Raw genomic sequence first — 22,514 nt, forward strand, 5'->3', positions numbered from 1 at the left:
TCTGGCAGCTGGCTCTGGTAAATTGACAAGTGCACTTTCAAACCGATAGCTGGAATGCAAGATGGAGTTTGGAGTCACAACTAATTTAAACTGCAGCAAAAACTTCAAAAACTCAGAATAAAACAATCACTTTTTCGAGCACAATTGCTCGAGCACAATTGCTCAACCAAATGTTCATCTTAGTTTCACAAAACTAACCCTCACCTCTTCAACAGCAGAGGCATGACGTGTGTGTGCATCAGCGAGCCTGTGTTGGAGCTGACGCACAGAATCCTCTCTTGCACCTATCTCCCGCATGGCGGCCGAGTGCTGGTTCTGTAAATGGTGGTTGGACTTCCCAAGGTCTTCAAGCTACCAAGAAAAATAAATTGTAACACGACGTAATCCCATATGAATCGTATGCTTCATCACAGCGATGTTGGTTTTACAAAACTGTATTAGGTTTAAAAATGAATTCTTAAATGAGAGCATGTAGTGGGTAGCTGAGTATTCTGTTCGTTACGTGGAGTATTTCCATCTCTACGCGCTGCTTCGGCTTATCGTTGCACGCTATAGGACCCGGGAACTGAAAGTCTCATAAAAGACACAGCACAATAGTCTATCTAAAGGTCTTCTTCGCACCACTAACTTTCGTGGTCCTGCATACGCTTTACGTTATAGCACGGATGCAAGTATACACAATAACTTACATTTTCAAACTGTTCAAAGAAAACTAAAAAATGCTTTGCTTGAAAACTAGAGATAACTGAATGAACAGCATACAGTAGTCAGGCAAAACGATCATTCACATCAAAACACTCGAAACGGGCATTTAACCTTTGGAAAACAACAAACATGCAATTTTCAAACCTTTGCTTCCAGCTGAGAAACCTTATCTTCGAGTTCAACATGTTTCCGCTTGTACCTGTTGACAGCTTCATCTTTCCTAGCTACTTCACTGTTCAGCACTTCTTGCTCACTTTGGGTCGTTATTTCCAACGCCTTGGGGAAACAAAATCGATTTCATTTTGAGATATATTCTTTGTTATCCTTGTACGGTGCTACAAAGACAATCATATGAAAATATAGGATAGAAAAATAGTTTTGTTTCAATCTTTCAAATCAATGCTTGAAGTTGATGCATTTTTGAAGTCATGCAAAACAGTCTTTGTTCTTGGTAAGACTTTTATGAAGCAACAGCTTCTTTGAAGACATGAAGGCAGTAAGGATTCGCTTTGTGAGTGTAGATTTTTCGAACAATCAGGCTACCAAAACTAACAAAGGTAGCGTTTTAACGTAGAAACAATAAAAAAACAATAACTTTTGCTAGCTGAATGTGCGTTCTGCTGAGTCAGCGTACCTGCATTCTGGCATGCAGCTTCCCATTCTCTTCTTGTTGTTCCTTGCATAGTTTTTCAGCCTCGGCGTGATCAGACTCCAGTTGTTTGATAGTCCTGTCTCTTCTGGCAATCTGCAATAAAAACGAAGCAACAACCGTAAAAAAAAACCAAGTCATAAAATGAAGCGCAGTGTATGTGAGAGGCAATCACCCAGTAGGGGTAGTGGTAGTAGTAGGCTAGTTTCGTTTGGCGTTTTCACACTTGAAGTTCGTTGTCTTTTAGCTAGCTTTTTAATATATTTCAGCATTGGTAATCTGCCTTGAAACCACCGGGTCGTGCAGTCCATGGACAGTCTAAAGTCTAAACCCAATCGATCAACAGTTTGCTTGCTTTTGTCGCAATTTGGACAAGTTGGTTTGTTTTGATACCCAATACAAAGGAACTTTAAAAAAATACATATTACAAATTAAAACGTATTAAGAAAATATTGAGCATATACCGAGTATCATACATGTTTTCGCGTTAAATGTATATCGTTTTTGAGATACCGAACCTGAGTGATAATAGTGGTTAGTGCGCCCGCCTCTGAATCGGCAGGCATGGGTTCGATACCTTGTCGGGTCATACCAAAGACTTTTCAAAAATGGTACTGAATCTAATTCCTGCTTGGCACTGAGCAATGAAGTAGATTCGGGTAATAATGTACTCAGTTGCGCCTCTATATGGCTGCATTGACACTGTCTGCTTTGTAAAGCGCTGAGGAGCAACGCATTCTGCGATGGTTACAGCGCTATATAAAAACTAAAATTATTATTATTATGTACTGGAGATTAATTATCGGTTTGAAGCCGTCGGAAGTATGAGTCCGGTTTGTGGCTGAAAAACTCAAAGTGCAACACAAGGGTCGTGATGTTGGCTTTAACATCAACATGGTAAGACATGAGCACAACTTTAGACAACTTAAACACGTGGGCGATCGATCGTGGAAGGAATGAAGCATTAGGCAGCGCCATTTCGGCGTCGGACCTCATCGGTACCGCGCTTATTTTAACCATGTATCTTGTAAACAGCTGCTTTTTGCAGCAAGTTGCCCTCTCTTCTCTATGAAGAGAAATTAATCGCTGTAACCAAGCGAGCATATTAAGAAAAACTTTGCAACAAACTAAGAGAATATAACAAAAAAAAGATTTATCCCCACAAAACGAAACAAGCATTTTGAAGCACTGTCAGTCAACACCAATTAGAATCTTCACAGTTTTCGAACATCAGCTGAAGGAGAACTATGACAAGTCTTCAAAACAAAAACACTTTCATGTTTTTAATAACCCACGCAGCACAATACCACGTGCTTAGACAAGGTCAAAATGGTTCAAACTCTTAAGTTCACCTGATCGTCTGCTGTGTGTGATGACATCACTCCTTTATCAAAGTAACTTCGATGGGTTAAAACAGGATGAAAATCTTTCTCTGCTGGCAGTTTTAAAGGCGACAAAGACTGACATTTGGAGTCAACTAAAGGAGGTATCGCTGTCTTGTTTGCAGCCATACCACTGCTTTAAGTTTCTCAACGATATCACCTGTAGTTTTATACTGCAGATATACAGAGTACTGTATTGTGGGGAATTATACTGTCACTTGCCACTACACATTGTATGTTGCCAACCGTTCACCTAAACATGTTGCTGTTTAATGATACCACCAAAGACATGAACAGCATCGATTGAGGCTAAACTGAAGCTATTTCGATATCGTTCTGCATGTACATAATGAAGCAGTTTAACAGCCAGACTATTTTTAGTCTTGTTTTTGGTACGATATTTCATAAACAGACCATAATACTTTTTTTTATGATAGCCTACAAAATCTGTCTTTCAAGGGTTCCAGAAGCTAATCTCTTACTCCAAAAAATACTTTATGTAAAAATTGATACGCTCACTACTCATACATCTCAAAACTAAACTACTGTTTCACTTTTTACAAAACGCATAAACTTCATCTTTTACTACAAATATCACAGCCCTCTGTTTGAAATTTCCTCCAAAGAGCCGTTAGCTTTGTGTGTACGCTATAATGAATTGACCAAGTCATCCTTGGGATCAATGAATGAAATACATGGCGTTTACAATGACTAGTTGTAGCAGGTTAGAAGTAATCAAAGGCTAAAACTTGTCATCATAACATGAACTGCCTTTGTTAGAAAAGATCTTATCTTTTGTCTTCAGCGACACGCTTGATTGATTTTGTATAACAAGTAGTGGTAATTATTTGATAAATAACTACTATATGTAATGACGGTAATTTGGAACAACAAAGTATTTATGTATTTGCACAATAAAAAAGCGATTGCTTGTTGGAAAATAGATGTTTGGCAATATTTTTCATGAGTTAACACTTTATTAATTAAATATTAGATGCCAATACCTGATATTGCATTTGTCGAATCTTTAAAAGCAATTCTGCTTCGGTGTTTTCCTCCAAGAATGACATACTCTTGTTAAGAAAATGCATTCTCAGATATCTGTCCGCAAACTACCATATTACCTATGATCTAGCTTCTGCAGATTAATATTGTAGTGCATTGCAACTCTTTTGTGTCGTCTGGCTCAATCAATGCCAAATAATTCAATCAAGACCAATTCCACTAGTCAAGTAAACCCACAATCTTAGCTTTGATTGAATGTTCGGGAAATATAGAGAATCTAACAGCGACAACATCCCTTGAGTCCTTTACATAAAGCAGAACTCAATTGAACATTGAAAACAACCATTCTGAGATAATATGATCTGTGCAAGTTTGAAACCTAGCTCATTTCCTCCATGTCTCGCTCATGCAGTAGAATGCAAGAGTTTGTAATAGGATAGTGGAAAACACACCACGATAGTGATGCCCTGACCAGCCATTTCACCAGTAATCACCACCTTAGAAACATCCGCTTCATACGAAAGAAATAGACAGTAAATAAAATAAACAGTATCAACATTTTCAAACAAACAATAGCCTGCTAAACATTACCACAGATCAACTGCCTTCATGCAAAGGAAATCCTTGCTGGTTTGGGGTTTTATCGTTCTCAACTCTAGGCAAACTGCATCGGCATTTGTGTTATTAAAGAAAGATTTTACCGGGCTCACTTTTAAAACTTAACAGAACAGTAAATCTCATATTTCTCGCATTGTAAACCTGTATTCAATTGTTCATTAGCATTGAATAGCACTAAAGATGAGCAGTGTTCCGCTTCCGAAACATTTACTGAACCATAGGTTTAGTTTCTACACTTTGAGCTATATTAGTATTTTTTAACTTAACTTACTGAACTTTTGAAATCAAACAATGTGCAACGAATACTGGAATTGTGTTTTCTCTGTATTTCATGATCTAACTCGAATAACGCCTAAAAACATTGCACAAACTTAGTTGTTGATACCTTCAATATCCAGAAGTTTACAACACCCATATCAAACATTAAAAACTTTTGTAAGGGGATTCAAACAGCTCAACACTCAACCGACGCCATTTAAAAAGCAGCGTGGCTTGTGAAGCGGCGCTAAAATTCAAAAAGCCCTGGACAGTGAAAGTGCTTATAACAACAAATCAACACTTGCTCTGACGGCTTCAAGTGTCTAGGATGGCTCTTAGGATTATCCGCCATCTAACAGTTGAGCTACCGAAAGCAAAAAGAAAGCAATTGTCGCTGCGTGGTATGTGTGGATTTATCCAGAGGGTAAGATTATTCACTTATGAAAGTATTGAAACCGTTTCAGCTTAGTCAGTTATTCGTGGATGCCAATAGAAAACAACTTTATTAAGTTACTAATTTTATCAAATGAAGAAAGCATATCAGACAATGTCAAAAACTTAAACTAAACAGAAATCAGGCAATTTCAATATATCTAACATTAAACAATTAGAATAACGCATGCCATTTCAAATCTCAGTAAACCTACGATTTGGCATAGTCATCTCACTCTGAGTAGATCATTTGAACATAAACGGGTTTAAATGAGACTTATCAAGGCTTATTGTAGTTTCAGAGATTAGAGGTATTTTAAGTTTTAATTGAGTTGTAGTAAAGTAAGTATCTTCTTTAATGCAACTTCTTAGCAACAAACTGTAACAAGACAGTGAAAAAAGCTTAAAAGACAACAGTTTATGAGATATGTGGCTTGCTTTTTGCTTCAGACAAAGCTATCGACCAATGTTTGGCAACAACCACAACAAGATCATTCAATAACAAATCAACAGTGCTCATGTCATGATATGGAATATGAAAGAAAAAAAGAAATTGAAATTTCAACATTTGAAAACATAGAAAAAATAGCGATATATGACTTACATCATCATTCAGTCGCTTGCTTTCATCTTGCAGCTTAAGTAAGTTGATTTCTAACTGACGTGCTGAGTTATTATTAGCTTGCAGTTTCTCTGACAGAGTGGAATTTTCTTTTAGTAAACCACGAAGCTTTTCATCGTTGCCAGAAAACTGTCAAGGAAAGGTTTGGATAATTAAAATGTTATAAATATACATAGAGATCAAAATACAAAAGGTAAACTCGTGATTTTACAAGCATTTTGAAAAGAAATTATTTTCAGTGTTAGCAGTAAAAATTTTAAACTATTGCAAGTGCTTGTCTGATGTATTTAAATTGGTTTCATGCTGATTGAAAACTGTGCAGTGTTGAGTATACAATTTGATTCTTCATGACACTCATACGGTTCACTCTCTCTCCACTCTGCCGTTATTTAGGTTTCTTGTTGATAAATAACATTTACACTCTTTTTTCTAGTTTCAAAATTTGCGCGCGATAATATTTATTTGGAAGTTGAATTTTATTTGCATGTTTGGTTGGTTTACAGCAACATGGTCCTGTATTTTGCCATGCTAGACAGGTAGTCACTACCTGACCTAGCCCCCTGAAAAAGTCAGTCGTGTTTGATTGACGAAACGTCGGAATAAAAGCAGATTATCAACTGATACATCTTGTGATAGTTTGCACCAGAAGAACGCATATCATGTTATTTAAAATTAGATTTGTTGTTTAAAAAGTTTAACCGGAGATTTAACATTGACGTTGAAAAGGGCTTTGTTGTCATTGACTAAAATCAATGATGCAAATCGGCCAATGTCAAGACCAAACTATTCTTTGTTGTAAAAAGACTGAAAGCAAAGAACATGTGTAATTGCGAAGGCGATACAAGGCCACAAAATATACAAAATGTGAAGAGTATTTCTTTGAATTTTCAAAATCTTAACTTCTCATTTTTACTCTTAACTGTTCAATATAATCATTCAGAGTTTGCTCGATTTGCTCGAGTGTGACAAGCTTCGCTTCGCATATCTTTTTTTCTTAAAGATATGGTACTGACGGGAGGGACCACGAAAAGGTGCTTGTTCTTCCCCCCTCATACGCCATCGTCATCATCATTCAGAGTTCAAGATTGCCAATGGCTTCATGAAACTTCCTGTCAAGGGAGACACGTTAGATTACGTCGTTGATTTACCTTTTCTTCTACGGTCTTGTACTTGACTTGGTATTCTTTTGCGTCATTTTCAGAAGCTTCTTGCTTTAACTTTAACTCTGCCAACTGCACAACAAAGTAAACTTTCAAAACTATGGACTTGAAATAAATATAATGTCTCTGTTTTACCTGCACAATGCGCATACAATACTAAGTCGGTCCATATTTGGCAAGTCAAGGTGGCATTGGTAGAATATCAGCCGAAACAACTAACACCAAGGTCTTTACGGCAGGAATGAGCTGGGGGTGTTCGTCCACAAAACGGTTCAAAAGACTTGCGTAATTAAAAAGTCGAGCGGCTTTCCAGTAGCTTCTGTTAGTTTCAAACAAAAAACGCTCTCCGAGATTTACATCTTGAATAAAATATTTGGAATAACTTACCTCATATTCCAAATCTCGTTGTTTGGTTCCAGCAGAAAGTTGCGTCAACTCCAGTTTTTCGGTAAGATTTCCATTCTATAAAGCAAAGTTACAGCATTCATGCAACATGAAGACAAAAAAACGTTGAAGCCAGGTTAAGATTTGGCATCAGTTCTCGTTGGTTTGCAGATCAGCATGCAAAAACATAATCTACCTTTAAACGTGGACGTCGCTATAATAGCGTCTGGACTGGAAGCCAAACGCTACCGGACAAGATGATGCTCAAACAGGATTGCCATATCAGCGGTTTTAACGCCAAATTTGGGGCTTTTTAATGCATTCTCGGGTTAAAATAAGGCTCTGGTCAGGAGACATTTGGCTCCCAGTCCAGATGCTATTAGTATTACGTTCCCGCTTCAACAATGAACGCAATTTGCAGCATTGAATCAAGGAGCCAAGCCACTGCAGCTCATAATTTTCAAAGCACAAAAACGCTGATGTAAATTTAATATCAAATTTTGTACTAATGCCACGAGAAATCTTCTAGATCTTTTGATTTTACGGCTTTTCCCCTGGAGCGGGGCTCACAATACACAGTTAATTCTTTCACACAAAAGAAGACATGATACAACAATACCTCATTGTATGTACATTCATGGCCACCTGGATGCGGCCTGATTTGTCACATTTCGCAGATTTCGATTACTGCTACTGCTAGTGTTTGACTGACATTTTCTGAGATGTTTTTACTTTTTGCTGTCTTTTAATGACATAAAAGCTTTTTGTTGCCTTGGGGAAGCAGTAGCAAATGAGAAAAAGTGAGTTGAAAAATGCTCAATCAAACTGTTATTGAAAAATTAACAGTCTGACTAAAATCTTCGAAATCAAATTTTCTTTGTTTTTTACATCTGAGAATGTTAAAACCTATTGTGTCATCTGGGGAAAACAGTAAAGAAAGCATAAAAGTATATTTTTTAGAAAAATTCATTTAAACATTCGCCAAAGTTGGCAAAATCTGAAATTTTCTGCAAAATGTGACAAATCAGGCCGTGTCTTTAGGTAGCCATGGTACATTGTACACATTACAGAAGATGAAACAGTTGTGGATTATGGTAGTATTTTCAGATAAAGTTGCATGTTTGAATACGTTATTAAACGTTGGAACAAGGCAAAATTAATCTTTGTCTGGAGACATTGCGAGCGCAAGAGCATAATATATTCAAAAGGACAGTCACCGTTTGCTCTAAGTCTAATCCCTAAAAATGTCAGTCGTGTGTGATTCACGAAACGTTGTAACAGCTTTGCTTTTTTACACCAGAAACATGTATCATGATGTAAACATTTTGGATACTGCAGTTGCCAAAATGCCACTAGCTATCACCTGCATGCTGGCCTCGTGGAGGTTGCTCTTGCATTCGTTGAGTTGTGCATCCAGAGAAGCGTTTGCCATTTTTAAATCGGACACTTCGTCAGACAAAGCATTCTTCTCTATTCTCAAAGTATCCAAAGCTGCTGCTTGATCGGCCACCTGCAATGGTTAAGTAAAGTTATACGTCGCAGTCAAATTATGCTATCTTGCGGAGCACAAACGTCTACCAGTGGCTTAGATTTGATCAATCTTTTCAACATTTTTCTCTCTTCACAGACCACATGGAAAATTATGAGGTTTCAACGTGAGGTAACAACAGGTTTAATTAAATTCACAGCTGCATTGCGACATAGGAATGACTTTGAAATTAAAAGTGTAGAGAGTAGAGATGAACAGTTGCCGGTTCACAGCACTGCAAAAACGAATTGTTACGAAAACGTTAAGAACCGCCAGATATCAATAGTTTAATTGGTGAAAATTGAAGTATTTCTTGGCAACACTGACCTTGACAAGGTTGCTTTCATGATCGATTTGTACGCGCTCCAGTTCGGATCGAGTTTGAGAAAGTGCATCTTGTCTTTCGTTGACTTCAGAGGAGAGAGCATCTCTTGTGTTTTTGAACGAATCTTGGAGCTGATGAAGACTTGAAGTTAACCTCTCCACCTGGAGAAGATGGTGAGATGGTAAGGAAGTCTTCAATGGGCTGGATTTTCGGAGGATATATTCAGAAAAGTAGATCAAGCACACATGCATAAATATTATATATATGGGAAGTTTACATTGCCAACCTCGAGAAATAAACTTATTCGTTCAATGTTGAAACATGTGCACGACAAAACCGCTTCTAAGAATAAGCTCTAGAAAGAACTTTCTGTCAAAGAAGAGGTCTTTCCTCAACGTGGCAGCTTTGCGCATATAAGAATTACTTCATTCTACACTTGATGCAGACCGTGTGGTGATTTGATGACGTGATAAAGCATATTAAGTTGTTTGAAAGTTAAGTTAAAAGCATATTAAGTTTGAAAGTTAAGTTAAAAGCATATTAAGTTTGAAAGTTAAGTTAAAAGCATATTAAGTTTGAAAGTTAAGTTAAAAGCATATTAAGTTTGAAAGTTAAGTTAAAAGCATATTAAGTTTGAAAGTTAAGTTAAAAGCATATTAAGTTTGAAAGTTAAGTTAAAAGCATATTAAGTTTGAAAGTTAAGTTAAAAGCATATTAAATTTGAAAAATAAATGGAAAGTTCAAAGTAAACTAATAAAAACTCACCCAAAATATAACAAAAAACTTGCAAGAAATACGAAAAACCACTCTCAGGTTAGATATAAAAAGGCGTTTTTTTCTCAGTGGTGTGTTCATGTCGCATAATGATTAATGACTGTTGTTGTCGTTAAAAATCTAAGCGGTTAAAGGTAAAGCATCCAGCCAGATTAAAGTTAATCATCTTAAATACATGTATTAAACCCTCTACCTGCCCCATGGTTTGTTTGTGCTGGTCCTTAGCAGATGCCAGCTCCGATTCCAAATGACGAATCTGTTCTTCGGAATTTCTCAACTGGTAATCGCATAAGGGTGGAAAATCGTAAAATTTAGAAGATGGAAATCGTAAAAAGCTAATAGTAATAATACTAGGTGTAGCTGTTTAGTATTGGGCAAGTCATCGGCGATATCAGTTTGACAATTCATGTTGGAGTCAACCCTCATTTTATCATTACCGTATCATCTTTTTATTTAGACAACCGAAACGAAAAAGAAAGTAATAGTTAAAATACACAATATACTAGCACGGTAAAGAACGGCAAAATTTAATCTTGAAACTTGCGTAATGCGCAGATTGGGTAGAATAATAAAACTTGTACACTACGGTACTTGCAGCCAGGACGGCCAAAAAATAATCCCATTGCACGTGACTTTTTTGATCAGTTTAGGTTTATAACAAAAGTAGTTTACCTCACGTTGGCTCTGTTCGTATTCCCTGCTCATTGTTGACATCTGCTTCTCAGTTCCGAAAGTCGCCTCCTTGGCTTTCCGCAGCTCGTTCATTAAACTTTTGTGATCTTCCGACAACTTGCCGTGTGCTTGCTTCACGGCGTTCAACTAAATGACACATTGAATAACGTTTTCACACCGAAATTTTAGTACACAGCAGTAAACAATTCAGATGAAAAATGAAGAAAGGTTGATAAATCAACCAGGTTGAGAACAAGACAAAGTATGCTACGCTATAGCGTACGCTCTACAGTTTCATATGATGAATACGTAAATCAACACATTTGCAAAATGGTATATTTCGTGGAGGTATTACAGGGTCAGACACCTCTTCACTTTTAAAATATACTTCGTAAAATGGAAACACATAAACTCATTTTTAAAAGTTTATGTTGAAGGCGAATGCAAAGTGACGTGCATCAGGGCGTGACGTGGCATTAGGTTCGGTGCTAACTTTCGGATGCGATCATCCTTTTGTTGAAGACAATTAATTTTGGACTTTTTAAAACAATCTTTGAAAGATGCAGTTTAAAAACTGGTATGTTTTGGAAAAAGACAATATTGAGAGTACCTCATCTGACAATCTATCTTTCTCGGATTCTGCGCTGTCATTATCTCGCTGGGTTTTTTGCAGCATATCTTCTCGTTTCATAACCTAAAATTGATGTCATTTATTGCAAAACTTGAGCAACAAATTGAACAAAAAACGATACAATATGAGTATCTATATACCATTATTTCTATTGAAAAACTTCATAACAATTTCCAACAAAGACATTCTTTCAACTTTATGCAAACGTTCAAGAGAGCAAAGCTTTTTTAAACAAATCATCAATCAACAGAACAGCAAACAAAGGAACCAAAACCCATGCACCTCTCGCTTTAATTCGTTCTGATAGTTCTTGTTGACAGAATGAGATTCCATGATTCTTGCCTGGAGTAAGCTAACCTGGAATACAACATAAATAACGTTCCTTGTTGCGTAAGGTGACATTTGATTAACGTTAATCGTTTCAGAAACAGCTAGAAAGTTTTCGTGAAGAAATAGTGTACGGTTAATAACTTCGGGTGGTTAACAACTAACAATAAAATATAAAATCAAAAAAGACGCAAAAACAAATAGTAAATCAGGCGTCTTTTACATTGATTCAACGTCTGCAAAACGATAGCCCACAAATAAAAATCATGTCTAAAAAGCTAACTGCAAACACCAGTTTAGTTTCACCTCGTCCGCACTTATCTTGTGAGCTTCTTGTTCATCCATTAATTGCTGTTGTAAGCTGCGTGCCAGTCTCTCAAAATGTGACGTCTGCAAAATTGGTGAAAATGCAGAGCGATGCGTGTTTTTAAACAGCGAAAAGTGAATTACATATCTGATTCACAGTTAATGAAATTCTTCTGTCAGGGAAAGATTTTTGTAGACCAACAATAAAACCAAGGATAAAAACAAGTCAAAAATAGTAAATTTACTACATGAGTTTTAACAGCTTTATATCAGTCTGGAGTGACCATGGCGACCTTTATACACAGGCCATGACAACACGCAGCTTAAAATTTGACTGAAGGCCGATCTGTTAGTACCCAAAATCGCTAGAATAAGTCGACAGCTTAAGTGTTAGTTAATAAACATAGTTTTTGTGTATATTTTGTGTAATTTTGAGTTATTTTAGTGCTATTGTTACCATTCAAATAATAGCGTATTGGTTTCGGCACTTGTGCTGGAAATCCAAAAAACGTCTGGCAACACTGGTAAATGGGAAAGATTTGCCATTTTTTCAACGTCAAATTAAGAGTTTTGCAGTGATTTGAGATTCAGTAATCACATTTTGGCAATTTGAATTGTCAGAAGGAATGTAAAATAAATTTAACTTAGAGTTCAAAATCGAAATTACGTCGGCCTTCAGTTCGCACGTTGTCAAGGCCTGTGCATGTAGATCGCTATGGGAGTGACTAACATCAAAGTACAAGTTTTGAAGGCAATTGTAAACGGTCAATGTGGGACACGCAAGAAAACTATGAGTTTTATGATGCAAGAAAAGATTAGAGATTTCCCAAACGAAAGTCGAAAACAAAAAACGATTTTGACTGTAGAAACACTTATGGTCAGACTAAGCGAATCTTTAATTTTAGCTAAATCCAAAAAGTTTCGCATACCTGCAAAGGCTTTAAATTACCGATGCAGACTAGTCCACTGTGGTAAACGATATTATCTAAATCAACCCGAAGAAACAATTAAAAATTTTATTGTCAGAGTGGAAAAAGTGATTACTATTTTAGATAAGTGCAATAACATGTGCAAAGTACAGTGATCAGAGATCAATCTTACGTCATCCATGCACTTCACGTTGCGGTCGTGTAAAATATTGATCTCCCTCTTCATTTGCCTCATTTCCTCATCTGCGTTCCTCGCATCTCTACTATCTTCTTGGAGTTTGCTTTCCAACATCTCCAAAGCCTCCTGAAGATCCATTTTCTGGAAACGATTCTCCGTCAATCAAAAACGAAAATACAACGGTTGTTTCAAGATCTTCTATTATTAAACAGACATAACTAAGCATTAAGCAAGAAAATAGCAAACGTTTTCGGCTATGCATATAGCCCTTATCAAGCCTTTAAAAGAAAAGTAAACAATTTCATATTTTATAAAAAATACTAGAGAAACATACACGTAGTATTACAAAACATACGGTATAATCAAAAGATTTGAGAAATTGCTTAGTAAAATAAGACAGCAAAATGTCGAAGATAACAAGGGAGATCACTTACATCAGCTTCGTATGCAGTTACTTCGTCTCGAAGGGACGACACAGTTTGGCATAGTTGTTCAATTCTACCATCTCGAGAGGCGAGCTGAATAAAAACGTTGCATTGAGATCAATTAAAAATAGCAAAAGAACCATTGGACTTAACCTTTGATGTTTGTTGCTTCTGCAAAGATAAGGTTTTTTGAGTGTTCATTAAGACAGGATCGTTTTATTTTGACATACTTTGCTGTAGGTAAAACCTGTAAAACTTCTGCCTGTAGATACTGTAGAGTGTAGAATTCACTTTTAAGACAAGCTCTAGAAATCAAAATCTTTCTTCTCTAAACCATTTTGTTTCCTTAATCCTTACCTTACCACAATAGCTTACCTGAACATGACTTCACACTTCACAGTGTTTGCAATTCCTTTCCACAACAGGCATGCAGGGAACTGGCAGCTAGGTGAAACTGTGCTTTTGCAGGCTAAAACCTGATGTTCTTGTTAAATGAAAGACACAAGAACAAAAACTGACCTCATTTGAAAGGTCCTCGCTGATTTGGGTGGCTGTTCGTAGGTCTGATTGCATTTTCATAAGTTTAATGTCCTTGTCAGTGATTCCCACTGCGTTGCTGTCTCCTCCTGCGCGATTTCTCGAACCAGCGATGTAGCCAGAATCCTTTAAAGCATTTTTACATTTGGCAACCCTGCTACCGACGACCCCACATAGTTGCAGTTTTACAAAACTATAACCCTCGCAATACAGGGAACAAAAGGTATAGAAATAAATAGATAAAACACGTGGTTTTTAAGCATACAACTTTTCATTCGGTGTCAAATAGAAAAAGTTTTTTCAGATCGTATCAAAGAAATCGAGCGTTGGAAAAATATAGAAAATATGCCTTGGCCAATTGGAGCAGGGGCACCAAATACCGGATCTGGGAGAGCGCAATGCAAGAGCCAAAGCGATTTCCACACAAAACTTTATTCCGGGGACATTTTTAACACTACGCTATACTTTCAAAGCAATGCATAATTTCTCACTTTTCAAAATTCCAAAATATTATAACTCTAAAATATAATTAAAAACTGGCTGGGAAAAAAGAAAATGCACATTGGAAACTTGGTTTAATTTTAGGGGCTTAAAATATTGGTAAACAAAAACGTTCTCACAAATAAAAAATTATGTTTTTGTAACTATGTTAAAATTATGTTATGTAATTATGTACTGTATATATAATATTATATATATTAATCCAGAAATTGATTGCAGCAGTTGCAAATAAAAGTGCTCAATGTTTAAAAGACAGAGCTAAAATAAACCATTATAAACCATTTAATATTATATAATTATATTATATACAGTGGTGAAGAGCCCAACTAGCAACTGAATACCCTTTTACATAGATTTAACCTAATTTCTAAAGTTGAATCAAAGTAAAAAGTCTTGTTTGTTGGCTGGGTGATAGCTTTTATTCTAGGTTAGAAATAAAACTTACGAAGTTTGATGTTCGAAGCGACGTCATATTAATTTGCTTCAACTCTTCTTGAAGGTCAGCAATTAATTTATCTTTGCTTCTCAAATCTTCTTCAAGATCTTTTACTTTTATACTCAACTCATCTTCGGAAGATTTCTTAATATCTCTGCAGTAATTGAATTAATTTTACTTTTTTTTCAGTTATAAATATTATAATGTGGAAACATGTTATGATTTTGAATCAACATAAAGTTTTACGAATTTGTCTCACTACATGATTCCGCAAAACACACGAAACAACTGGTACGGAACACGACATTGCTTAACAACAATCAAATCAAACTTTTGCAGCAGTAGTTTTAAGCACAGTGCATTTTACCGTTGCCTAGCTTAGGTCCAATCAAAAACTGAGCTTACTCCTTTGGCTCTATTACAACTTTTTCAAACGTGAAACTAAAAACAAAATACTACGAAGTGAGGAGAGAATATTTGAACTCTACTGCAAGCAGCACAACTCTCGCAGAATTCTGAAATCTGATTTCAAAGTTTAGCGATTTGCTTTAAGAGAAATAGTTATGCTTTTGTGAGCATCTTTTCAACTCCCGCATCTAGTCAGAACGGCCAACCCAGAAACAACGAAGCGTCCGGCCGGTAGAATAGCGTCTAAGCAATCATTAACCAACCAGAAAGCAAATAGAGTATTATTGAGGCCATGAAAGTATAACAAGGCTAGAGCTTGGCGTTAGAATTTTAACATATATTTTAATAATTTGACTTCTTATGAATTGAAATTTGCAAGCAAATTCCATGTTTCGAAACTGCTTTTGTATGTTGTGTGATTGTATGAACAATTAAACAAGTATAAGTCGTGTTAGATTTCTCTGATTCCAACTACTGTACTACTAGTGCCATCAAACCACTCTTGTATTGTAACAATAGCCCTATCGCACACAAACTATTTGAACACAGCGATCACAAAGATAGTAAAAGCATTGGTAGCTTTTCTGATTTTATTACACGCTATTCAAATGTAAAAAAGATTACATTAATGAAGCTGCCTTTCATTTAGCAATTATACAAAATCTAGTGCTACATGCCATGCAACTATAGATTGACTTGGAGAATTTATGTTTTTTGGTGCAAGATTTTGAGTGACGTCGTCGGATACGCGTTCATTTAATTTTAGATGTGGGAATGTTAATTGCAAATCGCCAGCAAAATTTATTTCAATTGGTAAAATTATTATGTATATATCATTCCGACATCCAAAAACGCTGAAGCGATGCAAAAAATTACAAACTAAAATAGTGTAAATTGTAAAGTAGATATATAACTCTTGGAGCGTTTTTAAAACTGATAACAAAACAAATTTTTGCGGGCACAACTAATTAAATTACAAAAAAAAAAACGTTATTGGGTTTTATTTGCTGTCGCAGTTTTGTGTGCGTTTCTACCATACAAATTCACGCTCAAAAAAACAAAACAATTAGAAATAATTCGAAAAAACAAAAATATTCTTTAAGCTTCAGGGAATTAACTACCAACAGTCAATGACCGACGCTTAGCGGCTATTCAATAAACGAAAACTATTGACAATAAATACAAAGGAGTTCAATCGCTTGTAACGATTTCCTTTGTGTGCGCAACTGGTAGAAATTCAGTACCACACAAAGCCCATTGTGGTTTCTTTCGCTATCTTACTGTCAACGAGCATTAGCCAATGGGGAGGAGTTTGGACTTGTGGCACAAAATTTAAATTCGACCGATGTTTCTGTTGTCAACAGATTGTTACAAGAAAAACCATGTTAAAACAATAGTTTACAAGTTGTATAAGAACAAGTAACGAAGAAAAACCGAATTCTTCAGTCAACATGTTTTAGTTGCATTGGCTTATTCAAAGACCGCCACACATGCAAAACATTGGGTGCTTTAAAGAATGGCCTCTAGTCCGTGAAAATTTTTCTAAAATTATGGTGAAAAAATTGACCGATATGCAAAAGAATCGTTTCAGACTCGAAGCACAAACAATAATGCGTCTTAAAAATGCAGCGTAGCCGACAGACTACATCTACAGAATATATTGCAATATTGCGAGCATGATAGTAATATGCAACATTCATGAATAAGATACATTAAAGTACATTATTAGTAAGAAAAACAATGCTTACTTTAAATCTATTTCTCCAAACAGTTCTTCATATGACGTGGTGAGAAAGTTAATAGATTTAAGCTAAAAACAAATTTTACATAAATTAAAATAATGTAATTTGGCGGCGTTGGTAAAGTCAGTTCTTCAATCTACTAACCAAATGAACATTTTTTCAGTCATATACAGCAGTCGCTTTGTTGTTGTCCAATTATTATTAAACAACGTAATTTGGTGAGGGCTTCAGGATTGCAAGAATGAAACAGATACATACGTAATCACGTTCAAGCTTATGCTGCTAAGCTCCTATAGTAGACTTGTTAACTTAAAATATATATACGTTTATGTCTTTTAGACCGTAAAAGATAATCAATTTTACGTTGTATGCAGTTTAACTGTGTTGTGACTTACATTTTCCCAGTTTCCTGTTTTTATAGCCCTCTTGACCATGGCCGCTAACGTAGCCATGTCCTTTCGGGAATACAAAGATTGCAATTTGTAGTTTTCGTCCTTGTCGGATCCACTCGATGTAACATTGGGCCCATATTGTAATGTCTAAAAAAATTAAGCAAATTAGCAAATATATATGTAACTTTTTTGCAATAATGTTGTGTTCATACGTTGCCATTGCACAACAGTAATGCATTAATTAGCGACTTTTTCACTGTTATGTCATATTTACGATGTTACAAAATATTACCCAACCTATTCTCACAGTTTTAATCAAGACACAGTCGGCACTATTTTAAACAACTTTAATGTGACTTGATCTGAAAGCAAAGAAAAGTCTACCAGAAGCAGAGATGAACCACAGACCAGATGACCATTGCGCTGATAATGCATAAAAGTTACAAGTTCTAAGGTGAATTTACCGAAATTTTATCCTGGAGTCGTATGTTTTCCTTCTTCAACAAATTGATTTCTCCTTCTAGGCACTCGACTTTCAAACATGATTCTTCTTTCTCACTTACTCGCAAGGCCATTTTTGATTCTAAACGCTTCACTCTACAATGACAAAAGCTAAGGCATTGGACGGTAATCAGGTAAAAAAGTCAAAAACAACATAAATTACCGTACCGTAGGAGTAAATAAGAAGCAAACGTAAAGACTAATAAACAAACGTAAGAAACTTAAGTTTGTAAACAAATGTCAACATCTATGGTAAAGGTGAGTCTCATACTTGATCAAAGCATTGGGGAACGAGAAGATAAGGTTCTCATTATACTAAGCCTTCGGCACTAACGAGAGTAGGGTGGCCAGTTCCTTTCTCTCGGCCGCCTTTTCTTCAACAACTACGAACACCCAATTTATTACACCCTGGGTAGAGGACGGTGAGCGATGCTTTTCAAAAAACAGCTTAAGCCAGGAGTCGAACTAGGTTGCATGATTGAAAAGCGATCGCGTTATTCGCTGCACCTTTCCACCACATATCAACATCTTGTATAGCCTACATAAAATATGATACTTTTAACAACAGCTTTTAAAAAGTCTTTTAAAATTTTGTTCAAAAATGCTAGATTTGCTTCAAAAAGCTGTATTATATGCTGTTAACACATTGATGCTGCTAGCTGTGTTGTTGCTACCGTACCTTGAATTGGCTTCGGTTTCAAGCTCTTCAATCGTTTGCACAAGCACTTCATTTTGTTCAGAGAGGTCCCCTACATAGGATTTCATAATACGCATCTTCATCTGAAATACAAACAACAATTATTACATGAGTGCTTCAAGTGTCTACTGTAGTATCCCACTACCGGCAATAGTTAAATGTTAAACTGATTATTCGGTTGAAGAGGATGTATCTGCTTTTAATGGGGGTATCCTTGTCTTATTGGTCATGTAGCGCCTGCGGCTTTTCTTACGTTTCCTTGCGTCTCAGTGCCGTTGTGAAATCTGTGTTTGTTAGGAATTTGAAACGCTAGAATTTGGGAGATGCCTTAAAATTTGTACCACTTAGTAGGGCTTGATATACATATAGCCTACGTAGTTTTACGTCGTTGTAGCGTTGTGCATCTGCCGCATGCTGCATTGCTTGAAGCACTGAGCTTCCCTTAAAATCAACCGCTCAGTGCTAAAACAAAAAGTCTGTATCAGTATGTTTTTGGTCAGTCTGTTGGGTGGTGTGTTCTTTTAGTCTGTTCACCACAGATCAGATTCTTTTTCTTGGAAGTCACGGTGTAAATTTGGTTATGGTTATAGTTTAGTTTTCATGTTCTGAATTAGTTCCATTCGTTCTATTTGTGATCAAGGCATTATTTGGTTGCGACGTTTTCTATCTGGAAGTTTGTTACTTTCCTTACAATAAACTCATAATCGCAGAAGAATAAGGTATCAATCCTCAGATCATCCCCACTACCAAGCTGATACTAGGAATAATGCTGTAGCATTTACAGCTAGATCTTAAGTGCACATGTCACACGATGGAAAAAAAATCCTGATTTTACTTATATTGCTTCATTTAAACATTTTTTTTTTAATTTTAATGCAAAAAAATAAATTATTTTTATATGTAGGCTGCTTAGAGCTTATACTTAAATAGAATGAATACACTAGGGGAGCAAGTCTTTTAGGCGCAGACAGTTAGGCGCTGGGCTAATAGACGCGCACACTGTGGCGTCTGGATATTTAGGTGCGGAGCACTGTGGCGCCCGTTCATTTAGGTGCTATTCCTAGTAAAGTCTGCAGATTGTATCAGCTTGGCAGGTAGGGCAATGCTTGTTACACAAAATGTTATATTGAATAGAAAATATGTTGTTTTGTTAATGCGCGTGCGTTTATTTGTTGTTAGTCAGGGCTTCAATGAATGAAGCTGCTTAAACCGGCAATGCTTTTCACACAAAATGTTGTATTAAACAGAAAAATATATTGTTTTTTTAATGGGCGTGTTTGGCATTTATTTGTTGTTAGTCCAGGTTTGTGTCGGCGAAAGCTTTATCAATAAATTATTCAAGTTTTCGAACATGACTGAGTTCACTTTTAGTTATATAAGTCAAATAATAACTACACTAAACATCAGTAAGAAATACACCTTAGCCTATATTCAAGCGGGTGGTAGGTAGTGAAGAGTAACTTAGTTTTCCGTCAAAACCCCGACAAGGTTTTACCAGAGCTGAGCTCTTACAATCTGTAGACTTTACTGGGAATAGCAACTAAATGAACGGGCGCCACAGTGCTCCGCACCTAAATATCCAAACACCACAGTGTGCGCGCCTATTTGACCGGCGCCTAATTGTCTGCGCCTAAAAGACGTGGACCCTACACTAGGCTACTTTAGTTGCAACTACACAACTACTTGAATAAACTACTTACTTTAGCTGTTAATAGAAGGTTGAAAACCCACTGGAAATTTTCATGATTGGTTACAATACAATTGCAAATATACTCTAAAAGAAAACAAGGAAGACCCAAGAAAACGTGGAAAAGGCAAGTTGAGGAGGAAAGCAGCAAGGTGGGCTTGACAAGAAAGGACGCGTTAGATACAGTAGATCGATGTGGAGGCAGGGTGTGAAGGCGATTGCGGCACTTGGAGGTAAATCCGGCCAGCCTCGGAAACGGGGACATCACCGGATTAAAATTGGACTACTACTACTACACTTTACATTTGAAATAGAAGGTACAGAACTAATAAATCAAAAAGTAAAAGTTGGAAAAACTCCACTTTTGCTGAGATATCCTGATGTGTTTAACTCATTATACATGGTAATCATTTTGAAACACAAGTACAAATATGACAGACCTGTTTGAATGAGACAACCGAACACACTTTGGTCTTTGAACAATAGACATACAGGCCTCAAAATTCGTTTTTGTTGATGGCGGACAAACGTGTCCGGTCTGAGCAGCTATCTCGGCGGACAAATCAAGTCTCACGGTGGAGCCACCCGTTTTAGTGTCGATCTTCATGCTTAACGTCACAATGCTCTGGGCATGGGTCGAAAAACTTCTACACTAACGCTTCTATTTTCTGCTGTGCAAAGTTTCACTAGGCTTTTTTCTTTAGTTTAGATTTATTTTTATGTGTCATGTGAGCAAGAGTGAATCTTCCCTGGGCCTTTTCTTACTGTAATACCAAAACTTAACATATTTTGCTGCATTCTGCTGGAATAGCCTACTGGTATAATCTAATTTTGTAACCAATCTTGCCTTATCAATATTACTCAGAGATCAAAGCCAGACATTATGACGTAAGGCTTGAACTAAGTTGTGCGTGATTAGTGAAGAAGTACCAGTGCTCCCATCGATTCATAGCGAAGAAATCACCTTTGTTACACGGATTCAGTGTCATCAATCGTTGAAGCAACGTAACATTCGAAAGTTTTCCTGCTTGACTGGAAGCTAAGCAATACAGTATTCACATTTTCTAGATGAGCGGGAAATTATATTCTCACAACAATTGTTCGTGTAATTCAGTGACGATTTGTATCGCTAGTTCCTGTGTTATTTCTCGGCGGACAAATATGACCGATCTAGATGGTACTTCCCGCGGACATCACATGCTGTGACGGCAGACATGTCCGAGGGGTCCGTCATGAATTTCGAGACCTGGACATACAAAAATATAACAAAGTAACGGTATAGTAAAAATACCTCCCCCCCTCTTAAGTCATATTGTTATTAAGACCCTACAAAGTTTTGTGCCTGTGTAATTAAAGTGATGACTGGCCAAACCTCAGAAGGTAAAGATAACAGCAACAATTCTTGCAAAACATTTGTCTGCACTGAGTACCTTGGTAATTTCTTCAGAGTCACCATATGGGTCTTCTTCCAGGCGCTGAAGTTTTTCTTTATACAAAGCTCGAAACTCCGCCATCAGTTTTTGCATCTCTCCTGTGCGAGTGTTCTCTTCCATGTTCATTGCTGGGCCACGCTTATATAATTAAACGATACATCAAAAAGAAAAACTACCTTACATAAACATTACTTCTACTTGAAGGTACAGACAATTATCTAAAAAATCTGTTCTGAAAATAAAACAAGTAAGCATTCAAGTCACAAGGATTCAAACACAGCAGAAAGAAAGAATAGAAGGAAAGAAACTCTATCATAATTAAATAGCAAACTTTGTTTAAAGTTGATGCCTTCGGTTTTTGGCTGTGCATAAACACATTTCCATATTTGGCTGTTCAAATTCTGTTCAGTTTGTTGCAGTACAAACAGAGACTAACATAGCCATTTAAAGTCAACAATGAATAGAGAAAGTCATTCAAACACATGCAAGAGAGGAGTTCTCACTTTCTCACGTGATCATTAAGGCATTGTTTTACATCATCATAATGACAATTGATTAAATTTCACTTTTAGCAGCATGATTATTGTTGTTTTATACGGTCCTTCTCTGACTCCAGCACCACTCATCGTCATTGTCATCGTATGAGCTTCTAGGGCCAAGGATCTATCTTTTTACCACTCCAGATTTGTGATGTTCCTGGTTTACACTGGAAGGCTGCTACAGGGCAGCCAGTTTTTGGTTTTATCATCCAATACATGCAGACCTTCCACTTTGTTAGGTGGCTTTAAGATGGCGCAATGATTGATGATGTAGTCTGAGGTCAATTCCTTGGCACCACATTCACAGAAGGAGGAAGACCAGTCCACTCGT

General features: G+C 36.6%; 1 protein-coding gene across 1 annotated transcript in view; it reads right to left on the reverse strand.

Moving 5' to 3' along the window:
• LOC145771907 (uncharacterized) overlaps positions 1-21,816 on the reverse strand; it is a 51,421-nt gene extending 29,605 nt beyond the window's left edge. The window contains exons 1-22 of the mRNA XM_082583666.1: positions 21,642-21,816; positions 18,507-18,607; positions 17,791-17,923; positions 17,330-17,473; positions 16,941-17,002; positions 14,794-14,938; positions 13,830-13,973; positions 13,320-13,403; positions 12,880-13,026; positions 11,779-11,862; positions 11,428-11,502; positions 11,125-11,208; positions 10,515-10,661; positions 10,036-10,119; positions 9,071-9,229; positions 8,579-8,725; positions 7,219-7,293; positions 6,820-6,903; positions 5,654-5,800; positions 1,340-1,450; positions 850-981; positions 205-351 (exon numbers count right to left, since the gene is read on the reverse strand). Of these exons, the coding sequence (XP_082439792.1) occupies positions 205-351; positions 850-981; positions 1,340-1,450; positions 5,654-5,800; positions 6,820-6,903; positions 7,219-7,293; positions 8,579-8,725; positions 9,071-9,229; positions 10,036-10,119; positions 10,515-10,661; positions 11,125-11,208; positions 11,428-11,502; positions 11,779-11,862; positions 12,880-13,026; positions 13,320-13,403; positions 13,830-13,973; positions 14,794-14,938; positions 16,941-17,002; positions 17,330-17,473; positions 17,791-17,923; positions 18,507-18,607; positions 21,642-21,770 (2,565 nt within the window). The 5' untranslated portion in view covers positions 21,771-21,816. The remainder of the gene's footprint in view (positions 1-204; positions 352-849; positions 982-1,339; positions 1,451-5,653; positions 5,801-6,819; positions 6,904-7,218; positions 7,294-8,578; positions 8,726-9,070; positions 9,230-10,035; positions 10,120-10,514; positions 10,662-11,124; positions 11,209-11,427; positions 11,503-11,778; positions 11,863-12,879; positions 13,027-13,319; positions 13,404-13,829; positions 13,974-14,793; positions 14,939-16,940; positions 17,003-17,329; positions 17,474-17,790; positions 17,924-18,506; positions 18,608-21,641) is intronic.
• Between the last annotated feature and the right edge of the window lie 698 nt (positions 21,817-22,514).

Source organism: Aplidium turbinatum, chromosome 6, assembly GCF_918807975.1.
Source record: "Aplidium turbinatum chromosome 6, kaAplTurb1.1, whole genome shotgun sequence".
In the NCBI taxonomy this organism is placed as follows: domain Eukaryota; kingdom Metazoa; phylum Chordata; class Ascidiacea; order Aplousobranchia; family Polyclinidae; genus Aplidium; species Aplidium turbinatum.